This window comes from Physeter macrocephalus, chromosome 4, assembly GCF_002837175.3.
Source record: "Physeter macrocephalus isolate SW-GA chromosome 4, ASM283717v5, whole genome shotgun sequence".
NCBI lineage: Eukaryota > Metazoa > Chordata > Mammalia > Artiodactyla > Physeteridae > Physeter > Physeter macrocephalus.
This window is the reverse complement of record NC_041217.1, coordinates 77,133,366-77,146,363: the sequence shown is the minus strand read 5'-3', so window position 1 is coordinate 77,146,363 and position 12,998 is coordinate 77,133,366. Positions and strand designations below refer to the sequence as shown.

Here is a 12,998-nt window from a genome sequence, read left to right as displayed (position 1 = left end):
TTCAAATAGAGTCATGTACCACAATGTTCATTGCAGCACTATTTACAATAGCCAGGACATGGAAGCAACCTAAGTGTCCATCAACAGGTGAATGGATAAAGAAGATGTGGCACATATATACAATGGAATATTACTCAGCCATAAAAAGGAACGAAATTGAGTTATTTGTGCTGAGGTGCATGGACCTAGAACCTGTCATACAGAATGAAGTAAGTTAGAGAAAGGAAAATACTGTATGCTAACGCATATATATGGGATTTAAAGAAGTGGTACTGATGAACCTAGTGGCAGAGCAGGAATAAAGATGCTGACAGAGAACTGACTTGAGGACACGGTGGGGAATGGGAAGCTAGGATGAAGTGAGAGAGTAGCTTTGACATATATACACTACCAAATATAAAATGGATGGCTAGTGGGAAGCTGCTGCATAGCATAGGGAGATCAGCTCAGAGCTTTGTGAAGACCTACAGGGATGGGATAGGGAGGGTGGGAGGGAGGCTCAAGAGGGAGGGGATATGGGGATATATATATACATATAGCTGACTCACTTTGTTGTACAGCAGAAACTAACACAATATTGTAAAGCCTTTATACTCCAGTAAAGATGTGAAAAAAAGAAAAGAAAGCACCTACCACATGCCAGGAAATCTGCTAAGGACAAAACAAAGATGACTAAAAGAGTATCTGAATTCACAGTCCAGGAATAACTGAAAGGAAAAAGTGATGGATCATAAGAGTAAGGGTGGTAAGTCAGTACAAATGAAAAGGTGGGATTTCACTGTAGGGAAAAGAGGGAAAAGGATTAATGCTTTGGAAAGAGAAATAAAAGTAGATTTCTGGGCAATGTGAAGCTGAGAGTTGTTCAATCTTGTCAGGTTCTAAAGGCATCTCCAGATCCAGCTTTCAAAGAAAATTGGGACAATGACAATGGAACAGCTAAAAATAGGTCATCATTATAGCAAAGAAAGCCACAGCCAGCATAAACCTGGCCATTGTTATTGTTGAAGTTGTGGAATTGTTGCTTTCAATTACTCTTGTCATTAGCGGCTTCCTGATACGATCTTCTGTGGTGAGGATAGCTTTTCGAGCTCCATCCCACTTTCCAGGGCCCTGTAGCCGATACTGGATTGGAGTACAGGGTCCCCAAATTAACTGTAATGCCAATTTGGGGTCAGTGAAGGCCAGGGACAGCAGATTGGGCCTGACGCCCACCAGATCAGCAAGCTCATCCATGGTATCTATATAGTCTCCCTGAATGGTATGGCGTTGGCTGTCCACATACCTGAAGCAGAAAAGACAGAAGCCATGCCTATTAACAGTTCAGTCACTCCATCAATTAATCAATGCTTTCTATCTGCTCTTGGCTCAATATTGGGCTAGGAGCTGTAGAAAGTAGAGAAGAAAGAAAAGACACGTCTCTATTCTTAAGGGCCTTATAATCTACTGAACTAGATAAGATAGATACACATGAAACAGAGAAGAATGTAAGACTTCACATGAAACACAAGAATATAAGACTTCTGGTAAATCCTGTGGTTTTAGACTGCTAAATACAAATGTAGAAGAGGGTAGTAAAACTCGAGCTATGATAGTCGTTGAAGGATGTGGAAGAAATAGATAAGCTGAGAACAAAGAGGAAAGTATTACAAGTCAATATATATAATGTAGAATATATATTGTAGAAGCTTGGCAGTGAAAGGAAGGAGGAAAATAGGAGAGCACCTAGAAAGGGTATCAGGGTTAAGTAAAACCTGTCTTTCTCCTTGCAGAAGGGAGAGTTATGCTGGTATAATCAGTTGAAGAAAACCACGTCTTTGGGCATGGGATGATTGTGCTTCTGACTTCTCCACAAAAATCTAGGAACTTCATCGGCATCAACTTTGTTCAAATAAAAATCACCAGTGAATAAGCTCAAGTTCTGAAATTCAGATTGCTAAATGTGTCCACCCAAGCACTAAAATACTGGCTGGTGGTACCACCTTCCCAGATCCTACAGATTTCACATACTAAGAGCCACTGTGACCTAAGTATGCTGTCACATGACAGCCAGCAAAGTGGCCTCTGCAGATTTGTAAATCTACCTACAGATTTGTAATTTAACCATATCTACCTCATTAATTCATCGCTGCCCTTCCTTCCTCTGGCAGTTCTAATATCCCTTCATGTAATCCTTGCCAAAATAATATACCTGGTTTTCTCTCCATGTGCTTTTTCCTACTTGACTTTTCTTTTAGGCCCTAAACAGAATTTTCTTAAGCTTTTCTCTCCTTTCCCATCCATATTCAAACCACTTGGTGGTAATTCTCTATTGTCACAAACTATGGTTTCCTTTTCCTTCAAAATATAATCTAAATCCTTAAACAAACACAAGGACAATAAATACAGTACAACATTGCTCCTATTAAGAAGTAAGTGGGGGGATTTCCCTGGTGGTACAGTGGTTAAGAATCTGCCTGCCAATGCAGGGGTCATGGGTTCGATCCCTGGTCCAGAAAGATCCCACATGCTGTGGAGCAACTAAGTCTGTGTGCCACAACTACTGAGCGCGTGTACCACAACTACTAAACCCCGCACACCCTAGAGCCCATGCACCACAACTACTGAAGCCCACACGCTCTAGGGCCCACATGCTGCAACTACTGAAGCCTGCCTGCCTAGATCCCATGCTCTGCAACAAGAGAAGCCACCACAATGAGAAGCCCATGCACCGCAAAGAAGAGTAGCCCCCTGCTCTCCAGAACTAGAGAAAGCCCATGCACAGGAACGAAGACCCAATGCAGCCAAAAAAAAAAAAAAAAGAAAAAGAACTAAGTGGGAAAAATTAACCACCTATCTTCCTGGGAGAACTCTTACCTTTTGCCCATATCCTCTTGAACCTTAGCTATTTCTTTTATCATTTCATTTTGTGAGGGTAATGTCTTTATCCCTAAAGAGAAAAATCAAAATTTTAAGTGTAAAATTACCTCAGTATGAACTCTAATCCTATTAACAATTACCATGCTAGGGCTTCCCTGGTGGCGCAGTGGTTGCGCGTCCGCCTGCCGATGCAGGGGAACCGGGTCAGCAGAGGAAGGCCCGCATACCACAAAAAAAAAAAAACAAAAAAAAAAACCACAAAAACAAAAACAAAAAACAACAATTACCATGCTATGGAAAATTCAAAGGAATACAGGCTAGTTGTCTGTAACAAGGAGGTTACACCTTCACTTGATCACCTTAGCCTACCACCACCAGAATATAATCATATTAACCTCAGTAGCTTACTCTTTTCTGCTTTGTCTTTGGAAGATATTTCTCCTAATCTGCTTTCCAACCAATGCCTGCCTCCTCCCTAACATAGTCTTTCAATTGGGAAATGAAATTTGGACATGAGGAAATGATAAATGGCCTTAAAAGTATACGGAAAATGAGGTACAAAGTAAAAGGGCGGGGGGAATATGGGAAACACACCTGTACTTTTAATAACAAAGAGGCTTTATACCACAGGGAGGAGGAAGTAAAAGTAAACTCTCAGTCCTGTTTTATGCCTAAAGTTCCATGGAAGATAAGCCTTACTTTCTAAATTTTTTATTTGGTGAGAGTAAGGGGGAAGGTCAAAGGCAACTCACAATACCCAATCTTAACAAATAAATTTAAGCACTAATGCACAAAGAGTTCCACTAGCAGGAAATTAACACCAAGGACATGACTAGACAAAGGTAGAATAGTATTTAAGTCAACATAGACAACTCTCAATTTAAATGATTAGCTTTATGCCCGGATTTACAATCACTATGCCATGTAGAAAACTTTAGCCACACCCAACTCTAAAGTGTTACTCCACAAAATTCTGGAACGTGTAATTTTAGAATGGGAATAGATCTTACCTAATACAATCCTTCTCTCTACAAGTACTCTCAAGTGGTTATCTCATTCCTCCTTAAATATCTCTGGTGATGAAATCATCACCTGAGGAGATGATTTAATTGTTTGGCTGCTCTACTTGCTGGAACATTATTCTTTTCATTGACCCCAGAACCTGGCTCCATGCAACTGGCACCAGTGGACTTAGCTCTGCCTTCTGGGGCCAAGGAGTCTAGTATTAACAAATGACAGCCTTTGAACAATTTGAGAACAACTGTCATAACTTCTTTAAGTCTTTCCATTATCAGCCTTAAAGCCTTAACAGTTCCCCATATAACAGGTTTCACATTCTCTGCCACATTGGTTACCCTTCTCTGGGCACACTCTAGTAACTGTCCTGGTGTGTCCCTCTTAAAACATGAGACTCAAATTCAACACTCAAGAAATAGCCTTTTGTGTTTTTCCATGTGTTCTTTTCATTTTAGCCTTGGGAATTATTACATATGTTCATAACTCTATGAGGAATCACTGAAATGCTTCATTTGAAGTTAATCACAGGTCTTCAGATGCTCCTGAACCACAGTTTGAGAGTTGATTTCCGAATTATTTCTCATAGTACAACCGTAATTTTTACTTCTCTTAACTAGAAACATTATGGAGGAGCACACCCAACTCTAAAGTGTTACTCCACAAAATTCTGGAACGTGTAATTTTAGAATGGGAACGTATCTTACCTAATACAATCCTTCTCTCTACAAATACTCTCAAGTGGTTATCTCATTCCTCCTTAAATATCTCTGGTGATGGGGATCTCATCACCTGAGGAGATGATTTAATTGTTTGGCTGCTCTACTTGCTGGAACATTATTCTTTTCATTGACCCCAGAACCTGGCTCCATGCAACTGGCACCAGTGGACTTAGCTCTGCCTTCTGGAGCCGAGGAGTCTAGTATTAACAAATGACAGCCTTTGAACCACTTGAGAACAGCTGTCATAACTTCTTTAAGTCTTCCCATTATCAACCTTAAAGCTTTAACAGTCCCCAAATAGCAGGTTTCACATTCTCTGCCCCACTGGTTGCCTTTCTCTGGGCACACTCTAGTAACTTTCCTGGTGTGTCCCTCTTAAAACATGAGACCCAAATTCAACATTCAAGAAATAGCCTTCTGTGTTTTGCCATGTGTTCTTTTCATTTTAACCTTGGGAATTATGTATGTTCATAACTCAATGAGGAATCACTGAAATGCTTCATTTGAAGTTAATCACAGGTCTTCAGATGCTCCTGAACCACAGTTTGAGAGTTGATTTCCGAATTATTTCTCATAGTACAACCGTAATTTTTACTTCTCTTAACTAGAAACATTATGGAGGAGGTCATTTCTTGCCTGTGAGGCAGCCAATTCATCCAGAACACAAAGCAAAACAAAAAACAACAAAAACACAACCAAACAAGAAATCACTATAAATTAGATAGGTAGATAGATAGGAATATATATATAAAGATGTGAACTGTATCCAGTGGTGCAGTTCTTAATTCATTGATACTGTTGTTGCAGTGTTTCCTCGTTCAGGCACATGTCATTTTTACCATATGTATCGCCCTCCTTCCTATCTTGCTCCTCCTCTTATATTACCAGTTTACATCAATGGCCATAGCCCCTGAGCAGATTCTTTTCTCTCTTTCATCTCCAACCTACATTCCATGCAAATCCTTTCAAATTCACCAATGAAATTTCATTCAAATATTTCTCTTCGTATTCCTTTACCTTAGTTTAATGCCCTCATTATGTCTTTCTTGGACATTTGTCACAGGCTCGAAACTGACCTATTGCCCATTTCATTTCCCTCTAATACGTCTTCTGAATTACAAAACTGATTTGACTCTCCCTCTCCCAATTAATCCTTCAATTGTTTTCTATTGCCTACGTTGAATGTGAACTTCTTGCATGGCACCTAAGGATTTTTCTTGGTTTTGCCTCTATAAATATCTCCAGCTTCATTTTCTTTAATTCCTGTAATACTTTATTCTCCAGAATTCTGAACTCCTTGTAGTTCTCAGGACTTGGTTTATTTTGTCATTTTCTCTAACTTTGCATAAATATTACTAATTGTTCTCTTCTCTTTTATGTTCAAGATGTCCATGTCCTTTTAGTAAACTCTGACTTTTTTACAGTGTATTTGCAGTTGTAGGGAGAATTGGGTACTTATTCCTTCCTGCTCCCATAGCCAGCTCCTCTACATTGTTATTGGACCCTTGTTTACGATATAGTAAATACCTGCTGAATGAATGAACACATTAAATGTCTGTTTACTTGTCTCCCTTGCTTGACCCTGAGTTCCATAAAGATAGGAATTTTCTGTTTGGTCATATTTGCATCTCCAGCACCTAGCAGAGGGTCTGGCATATACTAAGAGGCCAGTAGATGTTAGCTGAAGAATGTTGTTGAAGAACAGTGTGGAACTGAAGTTCAGAGATTTCCTAAGGGTTGCAAGACAAGGTTCAAAAGGGGTGAGCCTGAATTATAACTCTGTGGAACTAAGTCTTTCAGTCGGCTCTCGGGCCTATGGCAGATTGTATTTATGTAATCCTGACTAGTCCCTGCACATTAAATGTAAAGATAATGTTACAAGAGAAAGGAGGTGTGGCTGCCATTTTGCTCTTTCAGTCCAGTCCAACCTTTTACCATGACTGGAAATTGAGAAGGTAGTTCATAAGCTGAGATCCTTTGATAAGAACTTTCTACTGTAGAGTTTAGAAAACCTCCAAAACTAAACTTGCAGTCATTGAATAGAGATGTAGTAGCTGCTTCCCATGTGCTAGGCACTGGTCTAGACTTGGAAGAGAAAGGCAAATAAACATGATTCTTTTATTTAAAGAGCTTTCAATATACTACAAAGAAAGGGAGGAAATAAACAGGCTTTTTCCACACAAATAACGAGTAAAGGGAAGGCATACCAGGCAGAGAGAACAACAGAAGCAAAGGCATAAGGTACAAGAGTACCTGCTGTGTTTGCTGCATAGTGGGTAAGTCATTCAGTGCATCTAGAAGATTGTAGGATGGATGGTAAAGACTAGTGAAAGATGGGCCTGAGAAAGCAGCCTGTATCCAATTTGTGGAGGAACTTGAATGCCATCCTATGACATAATGCCTCCTTGTGATCCAGAGAATTGGTATCATTTCATACGGTTTTCAAGGGAAGAAAGTTACTAAATGAAAGTGGAACACTTGTAAGGGCTCTTGAGAGGGCTACAAGCGAGACAAAAGAAAACTAGATTTCTGCCAAGGCAAGCAAGTGGGTTCAATGTTCTAGAAAAGGGTGGAATATTTTCTTGACAAGAGAATAGTAATTCTAGAGAACAAAGGAAGTAGGGAAATTGGGCTTGGTGAGGAAAGGACAGGCCAGGGAAGAGGACAGGCTGAGTTGGGCAGGTGTGAAAGAATGGTCTTAAAATTGGCACAGTGAAGGTAGAATTCTGGGATGAGAAAGGCAAGGATTTTGTAGGCAGACAGTAGAACAAAAAACTCAGGGTTCCTTTTGGAAATTTCATAGTTATAGGGATTCTCTGATGATTCCTTCCTTCCGAGTGTTAAGAAGAAAGCTAGAGGGATTAGCACTAAGATTTGCTAGCATAGGAAACTGAGATTTTGTGCATTTCACCTAAGATCCCTTAATCCCACAGTCATAATGAGGACTCTTCCAAATACTCATTTTCCCTAATCCTCTCAATGGTTCACTTGGTCCTGGAAAAGAGTCTCGTTTTTGTTCAGAGTGTACTAAGATGCTGTGGCCTATTTTAAAGCAACTTTTTCCTCTTACTTTATTGACCCAATTAAAAGATCCACTTTATATGACTGGAATTAAGCCAACTTAACTGGTTATTTGCATTGGATTGCTGGTCCATTGCTCAAGGAGTACGTGATCTACTGGATAGAATTGAAAGGAATTAAGGAATGAAAGAACTTTGGGAGTTCCCTGGCAGTCCAGTGGTTAAGATTCCATGCTTCCACTGCAGGGGGCATGGGTTCAATCCCTGGTTGGGGAACTATGTTTCCCACATGCCACACTACACAGCCAAAATAATTTAAAAAAAAAAAAGAAAAAGAAAAAAGAAAAAAGAAATGAAAGAACTTTGGGGAAATTTGGAGAAGTTTTTTATCTATCAACTCTAACATCATTGCTTCTTTTTTCTCTGCTACCATGAGGATCTTCACTAGGGAAGAAGAATCTGTAATTTCAATAAGAACATTTAAAAAATTTATTTAGTTATTTATTTGGCTGCACTGGGTCTTAGTTGTGGCATGCAAGATCCTCTTTGCGGCAGGCATGATCTTTAGTTGAGGCACGTGGGATCTAGTTCCCTGACCAGAGATCAAACCCAGGCCCCCTGCATTGGGGATGCGGAGTCTTAGCCACTAAACCACCAGGGAAGTCCCTCAACAAGAACTTTGAATAGTTTTAATTAAACATTAGTAATGGTAGCAAATTTTATTATAATAACCATAGAATCAAAGAACTTCTTTGTTAGAAGTAACCTTAAATGTCATCTGATTTCTCCCTATTCTGAGTCTTGAATCTACTTCATATTGGCCTGGACAAAGTTTATTTTTAATGTTAAGTTGATATTGTGCAAACCCTCAAAATTTCACTCCTTGCTTCTGGTTCAACCCTTTGAAGTGATACTTAGCAAATATATAAAACCTTCTGCCATGGGGCATCTCTTCAGGTATCGGAAGGAACTTTCATATCTCCCCTAAATCTTATCCTCTCTAGGCCAAACGTCTCCAGCTCCTTTAGTTGCGCTTCAAATGGCACATTTTCAAATCCCTTAACCATTCTTGTCTCTCTCCTTTTAATGTACTCCAGTTTCACTTTTAAAATGTCTGTGGGTGTGGTTTCACCAGTTCAGGGAAGAACAGTTGTAAATTCCAGGACATTATAGTTTTTTAATGATGCCAGATATAGTTAAGTCTTTTGGAAGCCACATCGTTCTGCTGATTCATATTGAGCCCGCTATCCCAAACCCCAAAATTTTTTCTCATGTTTTCCTAGCCAAAACTTTGTGAAAGAGGGAACATAAAGGAGGGAAAGTAAGAATTTGAGTGGCTAAATCTTCTTCATTCTGCACTAGTCTTTAACCAGGTCTTAATTTTTGTCTAAAATGAAATCACAGCATTTCTATATGTGACTTTCTCTAACTATAATGAAAGAAGATTAAATTCTTTTGCTTCACAAATATGTATCAGTTGTCTGCAATCTAGATGAGTGGATTTTAATCTGGAGTGCACGTTGGAATCACCTGGGGAACATTTTCTCAACAATCTTATGTCAGCCCCACCCGAGACTTATTAAATAAACACCAGCAGGCAAAGTATGCCTATTTTCGGAATCTACTTCCTAGTAGATTCTGCTATATGTCCATGGTTATAAATTACTACTTTATATTCCCTCAAAAATTAATTTTTGAGCACTAATTTTGTGCCAGGCACTGTTACAATCATACGTACTGTCTCAGCTATTTATAAACAAGAACATAAACATAATTAAACAAGCCACTAAGTAATTAGGTAGTCATCTTGCATAGTCACTTACCTTTAAATACTTGAGTGACCCAGCGTCCTTGGAGCTCTGAAATGGGCATAATGGCACCCAAGGGCTGGATCAAGCCTATGATTGCAAGAGTTGGCTTTTCTAGGTTAGGAGGGAAGACCTTTTTATACAGGGGTATCTTGTTTTTGACTACTTTGACAGAATCTTCAAGAAAAGGAAAGGCAAAGCTATAGCCTGTAGCAAAGATAACAGCATCAATGTCATCTTCCCTGGAGCCATCCTCAAATATGGCCGCTGTCTCTGTGAATTCCTTCACGTTTGATTTCACCTTCACCAAGCCAGAAATTATACAATTTGGCAGAAAGTCATTTATTGTTGGATGCTGACTCAGAGCTCTGTGAATGATGATAAAGAAGAAGAAATCAAGAGAGATCATGAGAGGGAAAGATCATTACCATGTGAGTAAAATTCTATTTTGATTGAGGTGGTTAATCAATATGCTAATAGTCTCCCTTTATTCATGAAATTTGGGAAAGGTCTAATGTATACCAGCTTGATAAAGATAAGGATCTCAGAGTATAAGTTGGACCCTGGATGGCATTGAAAAAGAAGATGTTGGAGAAGTGAGAGAAGAATTATTTTATTTGATGGGTACGTGCATGATTTCTCAAGGACTAATAATGCTCTCAGTGATATGATAAGTCCACAGTCTAGTAGCTTCTATCCATAAGTCAAGAAATCTGCAGAACTGGACTATCAGCATTCTGTTGAGTCTCTTTTCCTCTTCAAAGGCCTAAGTGCTAGGCTTGGACCATCATTTTCCAAACGGTATAATAAATTACATGTGTATAGTGACTTACAGTTTTAAACTGTTTTTACATACATAAACGTATTTGAGTCTCACGGAAACCTAACGAAGGAAACAGGACTGTTGTCATTATCCAGGTCTTATAGACGAGGAAACTGAGGCCTAAAGAAGTTAAGTGGCTTGCCCAAGGTCACACAGCCTAGGATTTTAGGATTTATATCAAATGGTTTTTTATGAACTCCCTTGAGATACTCTAGGCACGGTAAGTATTGTTTCCTTGAAATAGCATAGGATAAGGTGCAGAATCTTGGACCTTTCTAAAAGCAGTGTGAGGGCTTCCCTGGTGGCGCAGGAGAGGCCCGCGTACCGCAAAAAAAATAAAAAAATTAAAAAATAAATAAATAAAAAAAAATAATAATAAAAATAAAAGCAGTGTCATTTTTGGAGTGATTGTTCCAAAATATATTTATTATTATGTCACTCACTTGCTAAAATCTTTCAGTGGCTCTGGGCTGTCTTCATTCTAAACTTTTTATTTAGCAGAGCATACATTTTCATATAGCTGCCCAGTGAACCAGGAGATGTACTCAGTCACTCTTCCATCTTTGCCTATAGTCCAGCCGAACCAAAATATGTGCAGTCTCAGAGCATAATGTATTTTTTGCTATTCCAAGACCTGTATTTATAATTAGAATGCTACTTCTTTACCCTGTTTGTTTGACAATCTCTTATTATTGCATAAAGCCTCAATTTATTTTGTGATCACCAAAGTTATGGATGCTACAGTTTCCATAATTGGGTGAAATAAATGCCTGAAAGGTTGTTGGCAGACACAGTCTCAAAATATCACCCCACTGATTAATTTCAAAGGAAACAATATCTTTACAATAAAGAAACCTAGTAGATACCACCTAATCCAAGTGATCAAATTTTACATCATTAATATGCAATAAACTGCTATCATATGGCTCCTGATGTGATCCACCAAGAAGGCCCAACATAACATATGAGTATTCGCACCAAAACTGTTTAACCTAAATATAATACAGGAAGAACAGCTATGAAAGTCCAAATTTAGAGACTTTTTGCAAAATAAATGGCTCAATTCTTAAATAAACAAAAATCCATGTCAAAAAAATAGAGAATCGTTTCAGATTGAGAGATTAAAGAGGTACGACAACTAAATGCAATGGTGTAATACCTGACAGAATCCTGGATTTAAAAATAAAAAAGCTACAGGGAACTCCGTGGCAGTCCAGTGGTTAGGACTCCACACTTTAAGCCACACGGCATGGCCAAAAATAAAGAAAAGCTACAAATATTATTGAAACAATTTGGGAAATTTGAATATGCAGTATATTAGATAATGGTATTTTTATCAATGTTAAATTTACTAAGTGTGATAATAATATTATGTTTATGTAAAGAATGCCCTTTTTCTTAGGCAATATATGCTAAAGAATGTAGGGTATAGTGTCTTATTGGATGCAGCTTACTCTCGACTGGTTCAGAAAACAAAATGTATGAATACATGTATATATATATATATGGATGCTATATATGTATGGATCTGTCTATCTCCAGACAGAGGGAGAGAGAGAAAGCAAATACAGTAAACTGTGAATAATAGGTGAATCTAAGTGAAGGATATATGGGTGCTTATTGCACTCACTATTTTATAGGAAGTAAATCTAAACATTGGACATCCCTGGTGGCGCAGGGTTCGAGCGTGGGAAGATCCCACATGCCGCAGAGCAACAAAGCCCGTGTACCACACTACTGAGCCTGCACTCTGGAGCCCTCCAGCCACAACTACTGAGCCCACGTGCTGCAACTACCAAAGCCTGCGCGCCTACACCTGTGCTCCGCAACGAGAAGCCACTGCAATGAGAAGCCCGCGCACCGAAACGAAAAGTAGCCCCCGCTCGCCGCAGCTAGAGAAAGCCCATGTGCAGCAACGAACACTCAACACAGCCAAAAATAAATAAATAAATACATAATTTAATAAAAATAATATAAAATAAAAGTTGAAAGGGAAAACAGCATTTAAAATCAGCCTCTGGAAATGCTATCACAATCTACCTTGTAGGCTGTGTGAGGACTCCTATACTTCATACTCTCATAGGACTCCATGCATTTCTTTATCATATTCTACTGTCTGTCTTCTTGTTAGAGTATTAAAGGAAATATCCATTTCTCCAGTCTGTCATTTATTACTTGTGTGATCTTGGGCAAATTAGGTTCTCTAAGTGTCCATTTTTATATTTGCAAAATGGAGATCAAAATAGTACCAACCTGTAGGGCTGTTGTGAGGATTAAATGAGATAACGCATGTAACATTTAGCACCGTGCTTGTCTTATATTAAGTCCTCAGAAAGGTAGGGTGTTGTTATTACTATTAGTATTACTATTAGGTCTTTAGTCTCAGTATTCTCATGCCAGTATAATGCTTGGCTCCTAACAGATGCTCAGTTGTTTGTTGGATGAATGAATGAATGATGCATTGCCTGCTACTACCATTTTGTTGTTGCTATTGGGCATCATGTAAAAAGAACTGGTACCTCGGGGAATGATAAAATGGTTAATGCCAAGGAGAATTATAGCCTGAAAATTACAGACCAGTAGATCTTGGACTTCTGTGGGGGAAAGGTAGAAATCTAATCTCAGATTCTGTGGACTTGCTTAATGTAAACATAGAGGTAACCCTACTATTAGCCTATGTGAACAGTCCTTATTCTTTGCTTGGCTGTTACCGCCCATCTCCCAGCCTGGGAACATACCTGTGTTTAGGCTTCAG

The 12,998-nt window shown here is 38.9% G+C and overlaps 1 protein-coding gene and 1 long non-coding RNA gene across 2 annotated transcripts in view; one reads left to right on the top strand and one right to left on the bottom strand.

Annotated features, from left to right (window-relative positions):
- LOC114486190 (uncharacterized) overlaps positions 1 to 2,990 on the top strand; it is a 22,582-nt gene extending 19,592 nt beyond the window's left edge. The window contains exon 3 of the long non-coding RNA XR_003679517.2: positions 1,770 to 2,990. This is a non-coding gene — a long non-coding RNA (uncharacterized lncRNA). The remainder of the gene's footprint in view (positions 1 to 1,769) is intronic.
- The window catches only part of LOC102993903 (flavin-containing monooxygenase 5), a 49,483-nt gene continuing 36,946 nt past the window's right edge, over positions 462 to 12,998 (bottom strand). The window contains 4 exon segments of the mRNA XM_028488914.2: positions 462 to 1,282; positions 2,854 to 2,926; positions 9,436 to 9,788; positions 12,982 to 12,998. The exon segment at positions 12,982 to 12,998 is cut by the window's right edge and continues 1 nt beyond it. Coding sequence (XP_028344715.1) covers positions 937 to 1,282; positions 2,854 to 2,926; positions 9,436 to 9,788; positions 12,982 to 12,998 — 789 coding nt within the window. The 3' untranslated portion in view covers positions 462 to 936.